Consider the following 17,811-nt stretch of genomic DNA (forward strand, 5'->3'; position numbering starts at 1 on the left):
TGGCAAGGGGACTGAAAGCATCTCGGGGACTCCTCTTATTAGGTTAGCAGGAAACCTGGGAGGAATTGCCCAGCAAGTCGTTTCCAGCCATGCCGGCCACGAAAGGGAATGTCGAGTTTCCCAAACAGAGTTCATTTCTTGCAGCAAGCAGCACCTCATGTGAGCCCCCACTGGGCTGTTAGAAATCGTGCTCCTCGTATAAAAGGAAAGGTTACGCGGCGAATCCGCCCTTTCCAAATTACTGAACAAACACTCACAGACTCTTATGATATTCGGTACACATTAGGACAAGACCAAACCGCAGGCATAGTAACAAAGAAAAAACCGAGCAGTAATAACCATGCTTGACTCTTTACAAAAACAATAGCAGATCATGATTTAGAGTTAGATCAAGATTTTAAGGTAATAAATAGGGTAATACGTAAAGGGGTATGTTAGTAGAAGAACGACGCCCCTGAGAAGCGCATTACTTAAGATTTAAGAGGACTAATAAAATATATTGTTTTAAAAAAAATGGAAGGAGTTTGATAGGAAGCGTTTGCTTTTGTATCGTTAAAGTTATCCACATCTGTAGCGCCAGCAGACCACCAACATCAGCCGGGTTAGGCTGAAACCGGTAATTTCCAATTAGCAGCACCATTCAAATGAGGCAACTGTTGTGGCCAATTCGGAGTTGGTTCTACGAACGGGTTGTGCGTGACTAATTTAATTTGCCTGCGTCGGCAACCATCTGGGCCCTCGAGTTCTCGGTGCTTCTAAGACTTGGGTGTGTCTATGCCAGGATTAGAATTAGTCGTAAAATACACTTTCAGTGGACTAGAAACGACAAATGCCCTTCGAGACATGAACTGGACTTGACGACGTCCGTACCCAGATGCACCAGTCAAGCAAAGCATTCGCGATGAACTTTGCGTATCTAAAGAATATGATCATATCGAACTGTGACGCTATAGTAACAGATTGTTCCAAAAACAACTTTGTCACCGTTAGCACGAAGACGAAAGCTTTATAAAATATCCGTAAAACGGCCCTAAGAAAAAGGCAGTAAAAATAGAAAAAGCTGTTAAATTCATTTACATAGCACAGCATGATTAAAACAGAACTGCACATGTACATGCGGCTGTATATAATAAATAGGTTGCTTTGTGACATCAATTTATGGCATCTGGCACCGAAATCATATCAATCACACATAAGTCGTGCAAAGGTTTTCGTGCACCCGCCTACTCAATCTTCTTCTAAAACTATCTATATCTTCTGATATCGTCATTTTCCGTTGACAGGAGAATCCAGGACTTTAACTGAAACCAGAAGTAGCAACATGAGGTCCGCGGAAGACATTTCTAAGAGATACCGCTCAGTCCAGTCATGTAGCTGGGCCTTTCGGCAGCTTGTACTACTGTTACTGTTGCTACAACCAACATTGCCGGACAGCTGTCATCCGACAGCTACAGATGTGTGTGATGTTAGAACGGGTACAAGCGTGGTGCCTCTTATGTCACTAACCTGATTAAGGAAGAGTAGGAGGTCTGCATCGCGCCAATTGGCCATTTATTGTTTTCCTGATCCTTCCCGGCCGAGTGTACCTACCTTCTATCTCGATGTCGCCTTTTCTTACCGCCCCTGGGGTGCTTTCGTACAGAAGGGAAGAAGCCAAGGGCCACTATCACAGTTAGCGTCGTGGCGCTAGACCGCCGACCCGAACCGATCGGACAACAGGCCTCCAATCCGCCCAAACCCCAAGCAAGCTAGCCAAGCGACAGAAAAGCAGATACTCAGCTAGCAGTTGCCATCTGTCTGGCTTGTCCTTTCCTTATTGCCCCTTTGTGTTTGGCTCACCAAGACCTCGGCAGCAGCAGCGGCCCTGTCCTTGTAAACGGCTAGCAGCATTCGTCGCCTGTTCCTCTGTCCTATTTGGCTCCTTCGTAGCAGCAGCATCTATCTATGCTTGACCTATTCGCTTCGTCCACTATCTTCATCGTCTTGGTTGTCCTTTTGGCTGCAGTCAAATGGAGCGAATCCCGTCACCCGGCACCACTCACCCAACATTCGTGTTCTATCTCTTCCCTGGCGTCTTTTTTGCCCCCTTTTTCTGCGCAGCTTCTATAAGCCCCTTCGCTGTTGCTGTTGATGCTATCCTTAATTAGAAGGCCTTTACGTCAGCCAGTCCTTATATAATAAGGCGTGTACATAGACCTCGGCAATGACATAGGCACCAACAGGCTCGAGGCTAAAGGTAGCAGCTAGCCTAGTTTTGGCCAATACAGCCTACGACGCCGCCATTGCCGTAGCGGCTTCACATCTACATCGATTTGCTCACAAAGCCCGGGGCCAAAGGAAACAAACGGCGGAAGACAGCGTGCTGCACTCTTGCTCATTTTCCTTCTGTAAGGGGTGGGGCGTCTTTTTTGTAGTTAACATCCTTGCGCCTTGGTCCACGTCGGACCGTATCGTATAACGTTGTATAAACTTAAGCTGGCCAAGCCTACACTCATTTGAGGTTGGCTATTTTTGTTATTACCATCAGTATTACTATATTGGCGGCCAAACGATAAACATATCGTCGAGCATGGTGGGATTTAAACACGCGCGATCTCGCGTCTTTAATGGCCGAACGTTTTTGAGGAAAAGCTCTATGGAAGAAGAGACATACGCGCAGCCGCTGTAGATGCATAGATTCAGAGGCAAGAAGGAAGGGAGCATCGCTTTGACACTCCGAAGCAGCGAAATTATTACACTGTAAACAGCGACGACGGCGTCGCCGTACCACGTATTTTCAAAGTCAACACGCTCATATGAGAAACGAAGACAGGTGCAAGGGAAACAGAACGAAATCGAGAAGCAGCGGGCGATACATCGATATATTCAGCAGGCATCGATTCCTGAATGAAAGATGTCGGCAAACTTGCAAACGTGAGTGGGTGCCTGCAGTATTAGCAGCGAGACGTGGCCATGTCATGTTTACTAGTAATGGTCAAATGAAGACATCTTATTATACTTGTCGGATCATACACCTTACGGAACATGCATTAGTACGATCGGATCAATTCTGTGATCCAAACTAGGTCGAAAGATGGTTGTGGATGCGTTACCATATTTCACAAAGGCAAACATGTATATGAAGATACATATTCGTAGCACTGACAAAAAGCAAAGCGTTATATTAGCTGTGTGAGTCGGACATATTTGTAAACTATAACCTAAATAGCTGAGCAGAAACAAGATAAGGCTCAAATTAAGGCATATCTGGGAACCCGATAAGATGAACAAATTTCATTCAATGTGTGGATGTGTTCGGCCCAGTCGTCGTGCTATTGATAGCGCTAACATTGTCATGGGGTAGGTAAAATGATGTCGACGTAAGATAGTGGAAAAAGCAGATCGCTTCAATGGAGAACCTTGCGATGCCTCGATATCGGTAATATGCTATTATCTTTGTTTCGACATACTTTCACCAACGCATATTTCTCGGACTTCAGCAGCATCTTCATATCGAAACTTGCAAACAGTTTACAAACACAGACATGTACTTGAAACGCAATTTTACGCTCAGAACAAGCTATTGTGCAAATACTCCCTTAAGAACAAGAGTGGTTAGTGCTAACTCTGCTTTGACCTGCAACGAACCAGGTCCAAAAAGGCTTTGAAAGAACTCACCTTGTGGCGTCCGCGAATACTAGTCGTCACGCGGTTCTTTTCGGCGACTGCGAATCCATGATTATAGAAGTCCGAAGCAGAGATGTGGGTGCGCTATGTGCTGGAGTTGGGAAACGCTGTCGAACATTCGACAGGCAAACTCTTCAACTCGACTGCTACCCAACTGCCCAGCCGTGCCTCGCCTTCAACCCTGCTAGCCTGCCGGGTTTTGGCTGAGCCGTACCTAAGGCTCACATGATATGCCTGCCGCACTACCCTCTCCCTAATTACCTCGTAATTGACGGATAATGTATGCAACAAGAACGAACCTAGCGCATACAAGTCGACTGGCGAGCCACCGCCGGCGTTACGATCTTATAATAGGGTCAAGTAGGGAAAATAACTTCAGTGGAGCGGGCGGCAATGGAGCCGCTCTGAAGGCACAGAACCCATCAGCGTTCTGTCGGTCTCTCTAAAGTCCGGTCCCGAACAACGAAGACGATACTGGCAGTGGGCAGGCAACGACGGCGAATAAGTAGAAACCTGTTGAGGGAGCGGTGAAAGAAGATCATCTATTGCTGTTGTTCCAGTAGGACGGTGAATAGTTGCAATTTTTGTAAAGACCTGACAGGGCAGGCCGGTCGGCCGGCCATTTGCTTCAGTTCTCTTCTGGTTTTTCCTTTTTAAACAACCTGCTGACAGATGGTCAGAGTATCGAAATGAGGTCTGCTTTCTTAGATAACTATAGAGAATATAAATACACTGCACGTTGATGATGAGGCGCGTGCGCACCCATAGAATGAAGAGATAAAGTTGTTAGCGCGTCATCTGATATGGCGCATAGGTTAAAGGCAGACCGTGGTGCGCCATCGAGATAGTTATCTAACCAAATAAATACCGAAGTTTTAGTATTTATGAGCAAGTTAAGGAAGATAGTGCATGTCTCAATCACTTAAAATAAGGTTTCTTCAGTGATTAAATTCTTAGATCAGCTATTTGAATAATACACAGAGTAAAGAAAAAACCGAGACTTTGAGCGTAACTGGTTACGTTTACCTGCTACTGTTATTTAAAATGGATTGTATTCTTTGGTGTTAAATCCTTAAGGAATATCATAAATGGTCTAGTGCCTAAGCTTAATAATAGCAATAATGTGGTCCTTGAATGGTCGTCTTTAAGCAACGTCAAAAATAAGAATCCACATTGGCAACAGATAATTATACAGAACTCCAATGTTCCAGCTCAATGGCGTAAATAAATTTGCTTAACCTCGATTACCCTCCCACGGCCCATTCAGTTTAAGGCCATTTTTAGAGGAAAAGGAATAAAAAGAAGACTGGCTTTAAGATCGCAAACGGCGTCTGGATTTACATTTCTAAATGACGATGCAAGTTTCTTTAACTTCTATGCCGCCTTCTGCTTCTTCGTAGAGAAGGCATTAGATTTAGTTCGTTACTTCACTCCCACGCTTTCGAGCTAGGGTAAAACGACGAGTTGAGTATGCAGATTTGAATTTCAGGTCTTAGAGGGCTTCGAGTTTTGGTCTGGACGTAGCGTTCATTCTATGCTAATAAAACCTGATTGCATATGGGTATGCGAACCTTCAAGTACTCTTGTATTTGGGCCAGCCCTGGCGCTGATGCAGTGTCCGTTTACAGCAGCCGAACGTAGAACTTTCTCTTGAGATGCTATTGCTGAACGTGGACACAGCCAGCAGTGTCTTCGTTCATCAATAGTGCATAGTTGCTCAAAATGTTACTTATGCCGATGCAGCAGCGCTGTATCCTCGAAAGGAAGAGCGTGTGTGTGTGTGTGGGAAGTTATCATAAGCTTTTTGCCTACAAGTTACTGTGAGGTCAACAGAAATCAATGATACTGCTGACCCTTTTGATGGCAATGTGTAGCAATGACACAAAATGATGCAGATAATACCTACAGTGATCCTGGATCCTCAGAAGAGCAAACATTTGTTTGTATGTGCCAACCATTTCAAAACGGTCGTAAAGAATGATGTTTGCTATCTTCTGCATACAGGCTTACTTTCACAGGAAAGCACTTACGAAATGCGAGAAATAACCTTCAAGTTGAAGTACGAAAACGATTTTTCCTATAGCTTCTAGTGTTAATTGGGTAGAAAGATAAGTTTCTTAGACAAAAAAGGTTGTTGACTTTTTCTTATAGAAGTTGCTGTGGTTTCTGATGCTTTGCATGACGAACGCATGTAACTGGATTTTCAAAAGAAAGCCAGTCTTTCTAGTCGCTTACTCCACGACTGGATATTTTTTTATAAAGTGATTAATACCATCAATGACTAGAAGTCAGCAGTGGAACATATCCGTTTTTTTCGAAAAACTCCAGAACTAATGTATGATGCAGATCGATCTTAATGTCTGTTTCGTATTGGTCAGACTCTGTGGGTCTCTCACTCGCCAAATTTTATCTTTGGTCCTTGGGTCGGAACTGAGTTCATATTAAAGCTTGTAGAGTAAAATATCTGAATTAGGGTATGACAAAACGAGTTTTAATACTTCCGGAACTAAAGTGAAATATCTGAAGCAGTATCATCTAATTACAAAAGTAGCCCGACGTAAGCAAATGATCCAAACGTTCTAGCAGCTTTACTGAAACAGAGTGACCTCAAGACTACATTAAAAAATGTGCAGTGACAAAACAATGTGTAGAGCGGATTATGTGCGAGTAGCTGACCAAATATTAGAATTACGTGGGCTAAAAGCAGGTGGGCAAGCCTAAAAAAAGTGCACGTGTGCTACTGTTCAGTACCGCAGAGATACCGACAGCCGACTCCAGAGCTAATCATAATAGAAAATTATCAGTTGTTATACGAGGCCATTCCCCTATAACAACATACACTCAAGAAATCAGCCTTCACCGCAAGCAAAATGTAATACAAAATTATGGTGCATTCGGCACCGATGAACACACGCGTGTGCTTGTGGTGTCGTCGTCGACTAAGAGCGGAAGCTATGGGATAAAAAGGTGCTTGTTGACTAAAGCTTCTCCAAACGATTTTGAAGCGGTAACGATTAAATCATAGCCCTCAATTGGGGCCCGTGTATATCCTGCGAAGACGCGCGGTAGTTTGTTTTATTGCACTCAACAACTTTATAAAGGTCGGGCTAAAGTTATACGTTGGACGCCATGAAACTCATGAATGTATCTGTACCATATAACGATATAGCAATATTGCCGGACCTGTTGACGTCAACGAACCATGTCTCAAGTATACTTTTAACGTACTGCACATTCCAGCACATACAGTAGAAGAAACAAGGACAAAGATGAAATTGGTACAAAGAATCCTTTCTAGGGGAGCCTTACCTTAAGGTATACATTAAAAAAATGTACCATTCAGGATTGAAGGCTTAGACCGACCAAATGAGTTTAATGACGTTACTAAAAGACGAGTGTCTTTCGATCGTTGCACCTCTCGAAGGCGTACCGTTACAACTGAAAGGTGTTCGACGAAGCGTACGATTGTTTGGTTGCCCATCGTTGTATGAAGCTGTTAAGTCCTCAAATGGTTAACTTTTCGATAAAGACAACGACGTTTTCGACGTACGTAGCAGGCGAAAAGTTACGTCTTTAGAAAAACGAATTCGTGTGCGAGTCGTATCTGCGTCGACGTGTTAAAATGCGGAAGATATAATTTTGTAAACGATTGACTAAAAGCAATAGAGAAACGCTACTAATATGCCGGAAGTATCCAAATAGAGGCTGCATTTTACGGTTTTATCGGACAGACTGCAATGAAAAGTCCCCATGGCAATTTGGTTGTCATCAATGCGTTTGCTTCTTGAATTTAGGGATATGTTACACTCAAAAAGCGTTAGGAAGCAACAAGTGTATCGCCAATGCTATTTTTCACGTAAAACCACGAAAGAACTGACGTAATCAAGTGAGGAAATCATAAAAAAAAACACTTATGCACGTAGTTAGAGAAGTTAGAAAAATTAAAATCAAGACTGATGCTGGATGACCTAATAGCATGAGTTCAGCTGAAGTACTCAATGTTGTATTTAACTTACTTGTCCTGTTAGGTTATCATCGGCCAACGCTACCATCAAAGTAAGTAAATAACAAAGGTGACGAGATTACGGTCATCCGATATGATGCAGTCTCATGCTGCAACGATAGTTTGCAGCAAAAACAGGTCGTCACCGTTGCAGAAGCACCGAAACCTGGTTCCTATTTTCAGTGCTCGTTAGAATATTATAGAAATTCTGTACGATAAAAATCCTTGAATTTTTTTTTTGCAAGAAATATGTTTCTTATGCCAATCGAGCCGATCCTGAGTTTTCCGACATAGATGCTGCGTGGGTAGTCAAAACTTAAAAGGTAAACAATCTAAATCTGCGAACGGGGCTGGGTCGGTTCGAGAGAAATCGAAGAGGTATGAACGATTTTGGTTTACGTTGACTCAGGCTAACGGGTAGTTGTACTTCTTTATGACGACAGTTAATTAACAGTAATCACTGCATGGAAGATGAGAACACGACACTTTCATTTTGTTTCGTCTGTGATTAACTACCTAATTCTTTTATTTAGTAATACTTTTAATACCAGCTATACTGCTATGGAATGACAAATCTATGACAGATTTTCTAACGAGTTGTTTCACAATTCAACAGATCTTTTTGTGACATAAGGCAAATGTTGGCCAGTTACTGATTTCTGCTCAGTCTTCTGCTAAACCGACTTCTGCAAGATACTGAAACAAGAAAATTTTGAGAAATTACGATATGTTTGTGCCTAATGCAGCGTAAACGTCTATTTCATCGATTCCAGTTTTTGTTCAATCGGATCCAATACGAAATTTCAATATCGGACTCGTCGATGTACGTCTACCTGTAATACCTTCAGTGAACGTGTTAAATTAACGAGATTTAACTTCCAACCGGGCCATTTTCTTAAACAATTCTAACAACAATACACGATTTGGCCATTTTCTAAGAAATATTTCAAATACACTCGTACTTATGTGTCTGGATCGTTACTATACAATAATTACAACTTACGTGGATTGCATTAGAAAAAAAGGCCAGCCAAATTTCTAATCTTAGCTTGGATAGAGTTATTCGAATTTGAATAGTAATGTAGACAATAAGAGAGAAAAATATTCTGGGTATTGTCATAGACCCCGGTTAATAACGGAAACAGCAGTGGAAAGCGCTAAAATGTCGGACCTTCTCCTACAAGATCTCCTCATAAGACGGTCTCTCTCTCTCTTCTTTCTGCGTATTCTCCATTCTTATGGACGCGTAATTTTGGGCTTCAACATGACCTTCCTCCGACCGCTGGCCTTCCTGTATGGTGATAACTCCATATGTGTCATCTTTTTCTTTTTGCCCCAGGTACGACAATTTCGAGAAAACAAATTTCGAAAAATTTGGTCACACTTTTCGTCTTTCGAGGGCGAACGTCGTCGCGAAGCGTCAATGACTAATAGATAGTTGCTTGGAAGCGGGGTCATGCCTGGCTATCACAGGCAAAGACGTTGCAAGCATGTTTATGGTAACAGCATTGTTCCTACTAAACTCGTCGAACTTTTCCAGTGGTGTATGTTGTACGGGCAACGAACGGACCGAGAATAAATATTCGTATTGCTTACCCTGCTTGGGCCTTTTCCTGCCTGGCAGAAAGGAATTGTGCGTGAATTCTTTTGGTTTGAAGCAAAGGCATCTTTATTATCGCCGTTAGCATCGACTGCATCATCGTTCTCTTTGTCTGCTCCCCTGCTTTGCCATTTCTTTCTGTCCTTCTCCGACAAAGGAGGGCGAGCTGCCGTGAGGCAGAAGCTGTGTATCAACGAGATGTTCCCGCTTCATGAAGATCTGAAACTGTTACGGAAAGCAACGCTAGTGAACAATAGTAGGTGGCAAGCGAAGGCATGTGAAGGAACGTGCTACAGCAGTAGGGATGCTTTAGAACGAGCAGGCATAGCTTAAGGTTGCCGACAATCCATGTGGCCGGGAAAGAATAGCAACGGTAACTATGTCAACGGCTTGGAAGGAATAAGGTGGCAAGAGGACGAGCAGTTCAAACAATCCGTTCGCGTACCTCTGTGTCCATGCTCGGTACTCTTATTGTCCGCGTGCCGCCGTGCGGTCGGAGAACACTCCGCGTTGCCTAGAAGGACTGAACAATCACTTCCAATCTAATTACCCACTTAGCCTAACAAACAAATTTAGGAAATAACGATAGTGCAATGATGAACGCTATAGGTGTCTTGCATACAAACATGCGTATAAAGTGCGGCTTGACCGTAGGCGTACATAGTTATGACGCGCCATAACTCGCCCTAAATCAGGCCTAGTTACGAAGGAACCCTTGACCCAAATACACAGTTCAGTTATGTGAGCGAATTTACTCGGATTAGTTTTCGTCAACTTTGTGCCCGCAGTATTGGCCGTGGCATAAAAATCGCTAGTGACAGTATTAATACGTTATAGGGAAACAGGATATGCGATATTACGTGCCCGGTGAGAATTTTCGAGATTCGAAGCTTTACTAGAAGAGAAGAAGATACTAGAAGCTTTGTGGGATCGTTTGTGAGTTAGTGTGATTATGATGCTTGACGCGTTCAGCTGAACCGATACGTTGTCTTGGTGCCACATGCTTGGATAATAGAAGACACAGTTGTTTGTTAGCTCATAATACCCTTCAAATAACAAAAGACCCATTAAGCAGTTAGGATTAGCTTTCTCAAACGTCTGGTAAACATAAAATATGTATCCAATTACTGACGATCGCATCAATGGCCTGCTTCTTTTATTTGCAGATTCAATCTAAGCACAGGCATAGCATCGCATAGCGTTTAACTGTAAAGTATCTCTATGAGCTATCTTCGTTATTTTTTTATAAGCAAACTTGCAGAAACACACACACACATGCATAAACACATTAACAACCGAACATGCATATCTATCGAACATCCCATAACCTGCTACATTCTACGGCTCCGTCGAAACACACGAACAGAAGCTTGAGCTTCTTTCGACCTTCAATGAAGAATAAAAAATCAGTCGCTAAGCCGATTTACCAATGCGATGGTCCTCCGCTTACAAACCCGTCCGAAATTGGGTCTCTGCTCCTCGGTCTCAGCATCGAAAGAGTCTCGACTGCGCGTTGTCGCGCCCCGATCTCCCTCTCGCTTCGCTCGCAGTAACTGCTGTCGCACTTTGCTATGATTGATTTTGTTTGGGGTGAGCCACGTTCGCCGAGCTAGTTCGACTCTTTATCCCAGCCCGCTTCCATCCGTAATAGAATACGCTACCTATGTAGCCAATATATGTTTTTGTTTTTTTCTCATCAAAGGACTATTGTTAACTTCTTTCTCTCTCTATGTTCGCTTTGTTTCTTTCTCGAGGATCGGTTCTCCGCTCACCCCCGCCTTACGCGCACAAAGTCAAGTTAAACTGAGTGGTCCTTGCTTATTCTTTTGGAATTGGAATAACAATAGAAGTGATAACGTAACAACAGCAGAGGGGGCGGGCAGAGCCGGCTATTTAGACGGAGGCGGAGGCACGGGACCACCCCCCGGGATGTGTTCCTACTTAAGCATCTGTGCCTGACAGTTACTGCTATTGACGCGCTAATATAGATATACGCAGAGGGGAACGACTAAATGAGATTAAATGATAGCGGATATATGGAGGCAGCAATAGATGTATTCGTCGTTTCACTTGTGACTCTTTGTTAGAGAGGCAGGAGGGTTGAGGTATGCAAAAAAGTGTTGACCCTTGTACGCTGCTTTGCTTACTGTGGTATACGCTATTATTTTATGGTTGTAATGGCTTATTAATCAGTATGTGTCTAGACGTAGTTCTAGATATTTGTCTTATACCTTCTTTGTGTAGTCTATCTAACGTATGATGCAAATAAGTTGCTTGATAGTTTCTTCATTAGCAGCATACGCCGACAGCTCGCATTGGGTTGACGTTTATCAAAGATATGCTCGCACATAATAACGTTCAGATACAAAAATGTTAGATAGAGTTAAAACTGACACTACTCTGGGCTTAAGTGGCGCCACGTGGAAGGAAACTGAGTAGGATATGTTCAGATCATTAGAGTTTCAATCCGGTCCTTTCTAGTAATAACGGCAATGGAACGCTACTACACAATGCGCAATCGACATTGCTTGCAATCCTGACCCGGTACACAAACTTTAGCAGTACTCTCAATTTATATACGGGGGCCCGCTCTGGGGATTACGTTTTAGGTACGATTGACGCATGTTTGTGGAATTTGATTCGAATCGAAGTTATTCCTCACGGGACTGGAGAATCGCTCCGACTTTATCGAGTTGCATAATGTATATTTCTCGGTAGTAAACACAATTAGCTCGTCTTCGATGGGGCGAAGGATACACTCCGATGTCTTTGATGCATCCTCTTATTTTCCCATATTCCTTTTAGACTTATTCGGTCCTTCGGTTTCGATTTGTCATTGGTTATCGTTGCTATGAGTCGCAACTTCTCTATCTGGTCAAATGACAAGATGCTCGTTTTCTAACTCAAACTAACTATTGAAAGTAAAACGATCATAATGTTTATCGCGCGCAACGTGAGCTTATTCAGCAAGTTCCGCTACGGCTTTCTCTGCTGAAGATGCCGCCGTGATGACGACTGAGGTCGTTCGCGTACGCAATCAGGCTGTCTGCCTCGAATGGAAAGAGACGAGGGGATAGAAAAAGTAAAATGGTTCGACTGTAACGAAACTCCCCAGTGAGGACCAAACCAGGACAGGGAGATGTAGTATATCTTACGGTGCAGTATATCAGTGGAGAGCAGAGGTAGTCGAGAAATTAACAAGCTGTCTATTGGACAATGATCGTTGCACGAGGCACATCATTCTTCTGAAGTGGAAAAAACGCTTGACTGCTTAAGCTGTACTTTCTCTTAAGGTCTAAAACTCCCAAGAACCCCAAGATCGTTGATTCGTTTCTCTATTGAACGGAGACTACGATGATAAAGGTAGTACGATCCATGGTCTCAGTTTTGGCTTTACACATTATTAGTTCTCAAACGGTCACTAACTCATTCGAACCGGATTCGCTGAACCAGTTGGATTTAACACAAAATGAAAACTGCTACTTCTCACTTTTTTGCGAAGTTCACCAGCACTAGTAGTGGTGCGCAAACAGACGACAGCTCGGTGCTACTGAGTCGCGTATGACTGGTACTTCGAGCCTAATCGTATAGGACCACGCCTAGGATTAACATCAGCTTCCCTGAACCGGATGTGGGACGAAGCTGTCTCTCTTAGAGCGATTGTCATCGCTGCTACTGTGAGCTTTGGATGATCACACCAGCATTATGGGTGCAACAATGAAAACTTCCGCCGCCCTCAAGAAGACGTTATGATGGGTGGAGAGCCGCAAATTAGACTAGCACTAGCCTAATCGGTGAAAAGACGATCGAACTGACGAAATAGTCATAAACAACGAGCAGTCGACACCTCAATAACCCCAATACGCCCCCGCCCAGTCGCCCCGTTCAGTCGTTCTTCGGATACCAACATAGTTTTGCGAAATGTGGCTGAAGTACTTTAATGTGTAATTAATTCGCATCTGCTCAAACCAAAGCCTTCGTTCGTATACGTAACGCACGCGATATGCCATAGTTTAGGCTTTTCCTATATATATATGAGGGTTTATTACAGTGCTACCTACTGCACGGGGTGGTGGGAAGAGAGAATGAAAATATCCTATATCCCAATAGCACTTTTTATAAGGGATAATCGTTGCGAGAGTCTTCAATTGAGTCTAAACGATCCGAATTATTGCATGATCATTGCTGACCAGAAACATTTCCCGCGTAGATTCGGTGCCATTATTGGACAATTTATTCATGTTAATATTTGGCCCACGACAATGTCTTCTGTCTTGTAACACATATATAATTCAAGTATGTTGTTCATGATTAGCGAATAGAACTAGAAATAAAAATCTATGTATAAGTTATAATGTATCAATACAATAACTTGCTCAACTTTTTACATAATGTCAAAAAGTGTTCGACGACGAACAGTTTCAATGGGGTTTCTTTGCACGCTCTTCCATTATTTACATGAATCGTATATGTCGCACATATAGGCGTATATACAATATGTATTAGCGGTACTTTAAGTGAAGTAATCGTAATAACAACATGAAGCTTTTTTTTTTTTTGATGGTATCAAAAAACCGGTGACGACAACAACGGTATAACAACTGCGATAGACCACCAGGTAAAAGAAAACCCAGAAAGAGCTTCTTCAAGCGTTTTTTTTTTGTTTTATTTTCGATTGCCCCTCGTCGGATTGTCCAACATTAATATTGCGAATAAAATTTTCCATATGTCGTCCGCTGAATCGATCACAGTAATTTATGACTAAATAAACGTACGATCTGGTAAAGGAACGGTGTTTCTGATGCTGTATCAACGTGTACATCAGCGACAATGCTCGATTCTATTACTTAATAGGTTGGTACACACAATACAAAATCGTTATATGTTTATCTTTGTAAATAATCGTCTTACTTCTGAGCTATGATTCTACATTCTATCATATCGATAGAACGTCAAACGTAAATCTGTGATATGAATCAACGCCCACTAGTTATTATGATGAGCTGAGAGTCGAGAGCATTCGAAATCGATGTAAAACGTTTGCACCCTAACGAATCCCTACCTTATCGCGTTCAGAGCAGTTTTCTTCTTGTAGTTTTTATTTTTCATATATATCTAAATGAGAAATAATAAAATAATGTACCTCTGATATTAAAAGTAATGCAACGTTCCATATGGCCTCTAAATCGGAACAAGCTTGCCAGATTTGTTGGCCTGCTCACGAAATCAGACCTCATATATAAGGATTACGTGGAAGGACAAATACGACTGGATTTTTATGTAAGAGGAGGCGGAGGAAGGCCTTGAAAGCTGAAGCCAAACGAACGGGACAGAATTATGGAAGTGTTTTCTACTCGATCCTGCAGTATGCGGCTCAATGCGCTTGATTATAAAGTTAGTGCCGTTATACTCGCCTGAGCTGGGTTTACTGTTGTTTTATTTTAAAATGACTGTAAAAATTTAATAACGTAACTCTTTCAGCTTCATTGGGAAGTCAAACTTCAGAATCAGCATTCCGTGTTTTAATCGAAATATGTTTTTCTACAACAAAGATATTCTTTTTTGGTTTTTCTTCGAGGAAATATTTCATTGTAACGCTTTTACCTGTTAATGAGCTCTATCTTTAATCTGAGCTTTTTAAAGGTTAGCCTGCATAGCTATAGGTAGTATCAGAGTCCGGGCATTTCGAGACGACTAACTACACCAGCGAAGTAAACCCATTAATAAGAATGGAGTAATGCAACTTGAAGCATTTTAGTGTCCAGCATACTATACCGGACTTAATGACGACTACCTCTATTCGATGTTATACTAACATTTTACGCATTCGCCGTGTGGATTTTCAGTAGCTACTGCTGCTAACGTCGCCGTGTACCGGTACCGCGATGATCTAGCTGGTTAGGTGTGGGGCACAGCCTCGCGTGGAGGTCGGAAGCGACTCATTGGCCAAGTGTCGCTTTTTGACAAAGGAAAGACTCCCCCCCTTAACAAAATGTGCATTGTATCCTCGGGTCACCGGTTCCTGGAGCGAGTCTCCAAGAACAAGGGACTCATCACGTTCACCATGTACTTCCTCATGGTAGGACTGGCCACAATAGGCATCTTTGGCAAGACCCAGTATCCAGACAAGTTCACTCCACGATGGGTAAGTATACATACGTACCTGAGAGAAATAAGCTTTACTTACTTAAATTTTCGCTTTGGGTTCCAGGAAGTGTCTATTTTATTTTTTCTTTTTCTTTTCTCACATAAGGTTCATCATAGAAAACAGAATATAATGAATGTGGCCGCAAACTATCCTATCGTTAAAGGATTGGCGCCCCTTAAAGAATATGTCAGTATTGGCTATCTTGCTAACGCTTGACAATTCATAGACGGATGATTCGCACAAAACCAATTACGCTAAAATAAGTAAGATTTCCAAAATTACCTATTGAGATCTTTTTGACTGAGTAACGAAGAAGAGAAAACGAAGATCACCTTAGAAGGTAGCAGATCTATTATGCCCCAGCTTGGTCATCTTTGTAACGATTATTTCATAGTTTGAACACGAATTTAATTAGTCACTAGTCAAAATTATAACGCCTAATGTATGGATGATGCGCAGAGAACTCCGACCTGTCTAACCACAACCGACAATTAGTAGAATAGCGAAAGTCGACCATTGACACCAAAGGTAGCGGTTGAAGTTACTTGTCTCTGGTTTCTTTTTTCTAAATATCATCGAAAACCACAAAGCGATGCTAGAGATTTGTCGTATCATAACCTTGCGTCTACGAGTCGCGGCACGTTAAAACGATTCAATAGAAATCCGTACATCTGTCGTATATATTAATAACATAAGGCAAGACATATTCGATTTATACATTCATTCTATAGTCTGTTGAATTAACCTAAATGTTAAAATCAGCTACTACTATGGGAGAAGTTTTCAGTGTTAGTCTCTCTGAGCCGCTAGCGATAGCAACCTTTCTTCCATATAAAGGTACGAAATGAGGATGTGTCGGTATCAGCAAGGAAGATCTGTATAAGCCTACAATGGCATGTCTTCTTTCATGTCGTCTTGCCATTCGTGAGCTTACTTATTGAGGATCGATCCTCCGTTGTCCGTTATTGCTGTGTACATTTGTTTTGTTCAAGCGGAACTCCTACGTAACAATGGTTGTTAGCTTTGCGGAGCCAGTTTCAGGGATACACCGCTTTCTGAATAGCGGCGGTGGTTGCTTCGGGTCTTTATTATCCAATCGCCATGTTCTTCTGTCCACCCAGAGACTTCCTGCGTCTTCTCTTCTTAGCATAAACTCAAAGTGATGCGCTATTCGTTCTTATTCAAATTCTTCATAACACTTTGTGCCTTGAACCGCGTCGCCTTACTACTAAAAGCCTCTATTGGATCTTTTTTAACGTTCCTCTACTTAGAACTCGTACCAGTTTCCTCTGAGCTCATGCCCTCCAGCTTCGGCAATTACGCGCCAAACTTTTCCGTTAAAACCGAAAGGTTGGGTGTACAGCGTCGTTGTTGCCTCGCTTTAATTCGTCTCGCGCTTGCGCTGTCTTGGCATCGGCGTAAGGTTAGCTGTCGCCCTCTCTTCGCCTATGAGGGGCAATGCGCCAGCAACACAAGCCAGTTGCCTGTTGATCATGCTTCCTCGGTTACTCGCCACCTGACGACTGTACGCGCGATGGGTGGAGGTTTGAAGCGTGCGGCAATGCGGAAGGCGGTAGTAAGATGAGCCAAACACGGGTGAAATTCCCCTCCCGAAGCGGAGTCTTACATCGGACCTGTGTTGCCTCCCTTCAGCTTGTCACCTTTCGGCGGCGCGTGTTCACGCCGAGGTGATAAATTATGTTTAGCCGGAGACGAAGGATGGGCCCTTTCGCCATCTGACTTTGTTCCTCTGGTCTACTTTCGTAGTTATCGTTGTTGTGCTTGCTTCGTTGGGTTTCAGGCATCAATCCGTGAAGGACTTCTCTAATTTGTTCGAGTTATTCTAAAGTAAAATTGGTCTTAGGGCACGCTTTCTTCTTGCCTTTGGCATTGCTGTCCGTTAACTTTCCACTAGCCAGCTAGGTCTAATGCATCTGTGCCTAGGACTATGGTTGTTGCTCGTTGACACTGCACCCGCTGGCTCCTGCGATTACTATCGTGCTTTTCTCGTCAAGTTTGTCCGCACCGTCTGGATGTCATCGACTTATTTGTTTGATAGTGCTTGAAGGGTCTGTCCCCGCTTATATGCTTAGGTCCGTCTGGTTTTTCCACAGGTTAGTCCCACTAATTGACTGGAATATAGAGCCTGACATGGGACCGAGCCAATCATAGGTGGTGTTGCCACAGCTGTAGTAGTATCGAGATCATCACGGTCGGTGTTAATTCAATGGAGTGAGCAAAGGAGGTTACCTTGGAAACGTCAGCAGGCCAATTTTGGACAGACAACAGTTGCAACTTGTTGGCTTCTTTAGATGGCCATCATGTCCGCGAGCGTACTTTTAGCTGTGTTCGAAGCTTCCACACTCTTCGCACATTCAAGGCACGAGAACGGTG

The 17,811-nt window shown here is 42.9% G+C and overlaps 1 protein-coding gene across 8 annotated transcripts in view; it reads left to right on the forward strand.

Annotated features, from left to right (window-relative positions):
* LOC111251469 (uncharacterized) overlaps window positions 1-17,811 on the forward strand; it is a 183,330-nt gene that overhangs the window by 88,480 nt on the left and 77,039 nt on the right. For 6 of the 8 annotated variants that reach the window (XM_022808060.2, XM_086990359.1, XM_086990358.1 and 3 more), the window contains one exon: window positions 15,116-15,414. The exons of 1 other annotated variant lie outside the window; for it this stretch is intronic. In XM_022808060.2, coding sequence (XP_022663795.1) covers window positions 15,262-15,414 — 153 coding nt within the window. In that variant the 5' untranslated portion in view covers window positions 15,116-15,261. The remainder of the gene's footprint in view (window positions 1-15,115; window positions 15,415-17,811) is intronic. One more of the 8 variants, XM_086990360.1, reaches the window with a different exon arrangement.

This window comes from Varroa destructor, unplaced genomic scaffold (genome assembly GCF_002443255.2).
Source record: "Varroa destructor unplaced genomic scaffold, Vdes_3.0 BEIS01000005.1, whole genome shotgun sequence".
Lineage (NCBI taxonomy): Eukaryota > Metazoa > Arthropoda > Arachnida > Mesostigmata > Varroidae > Varroa > Varroa destructor.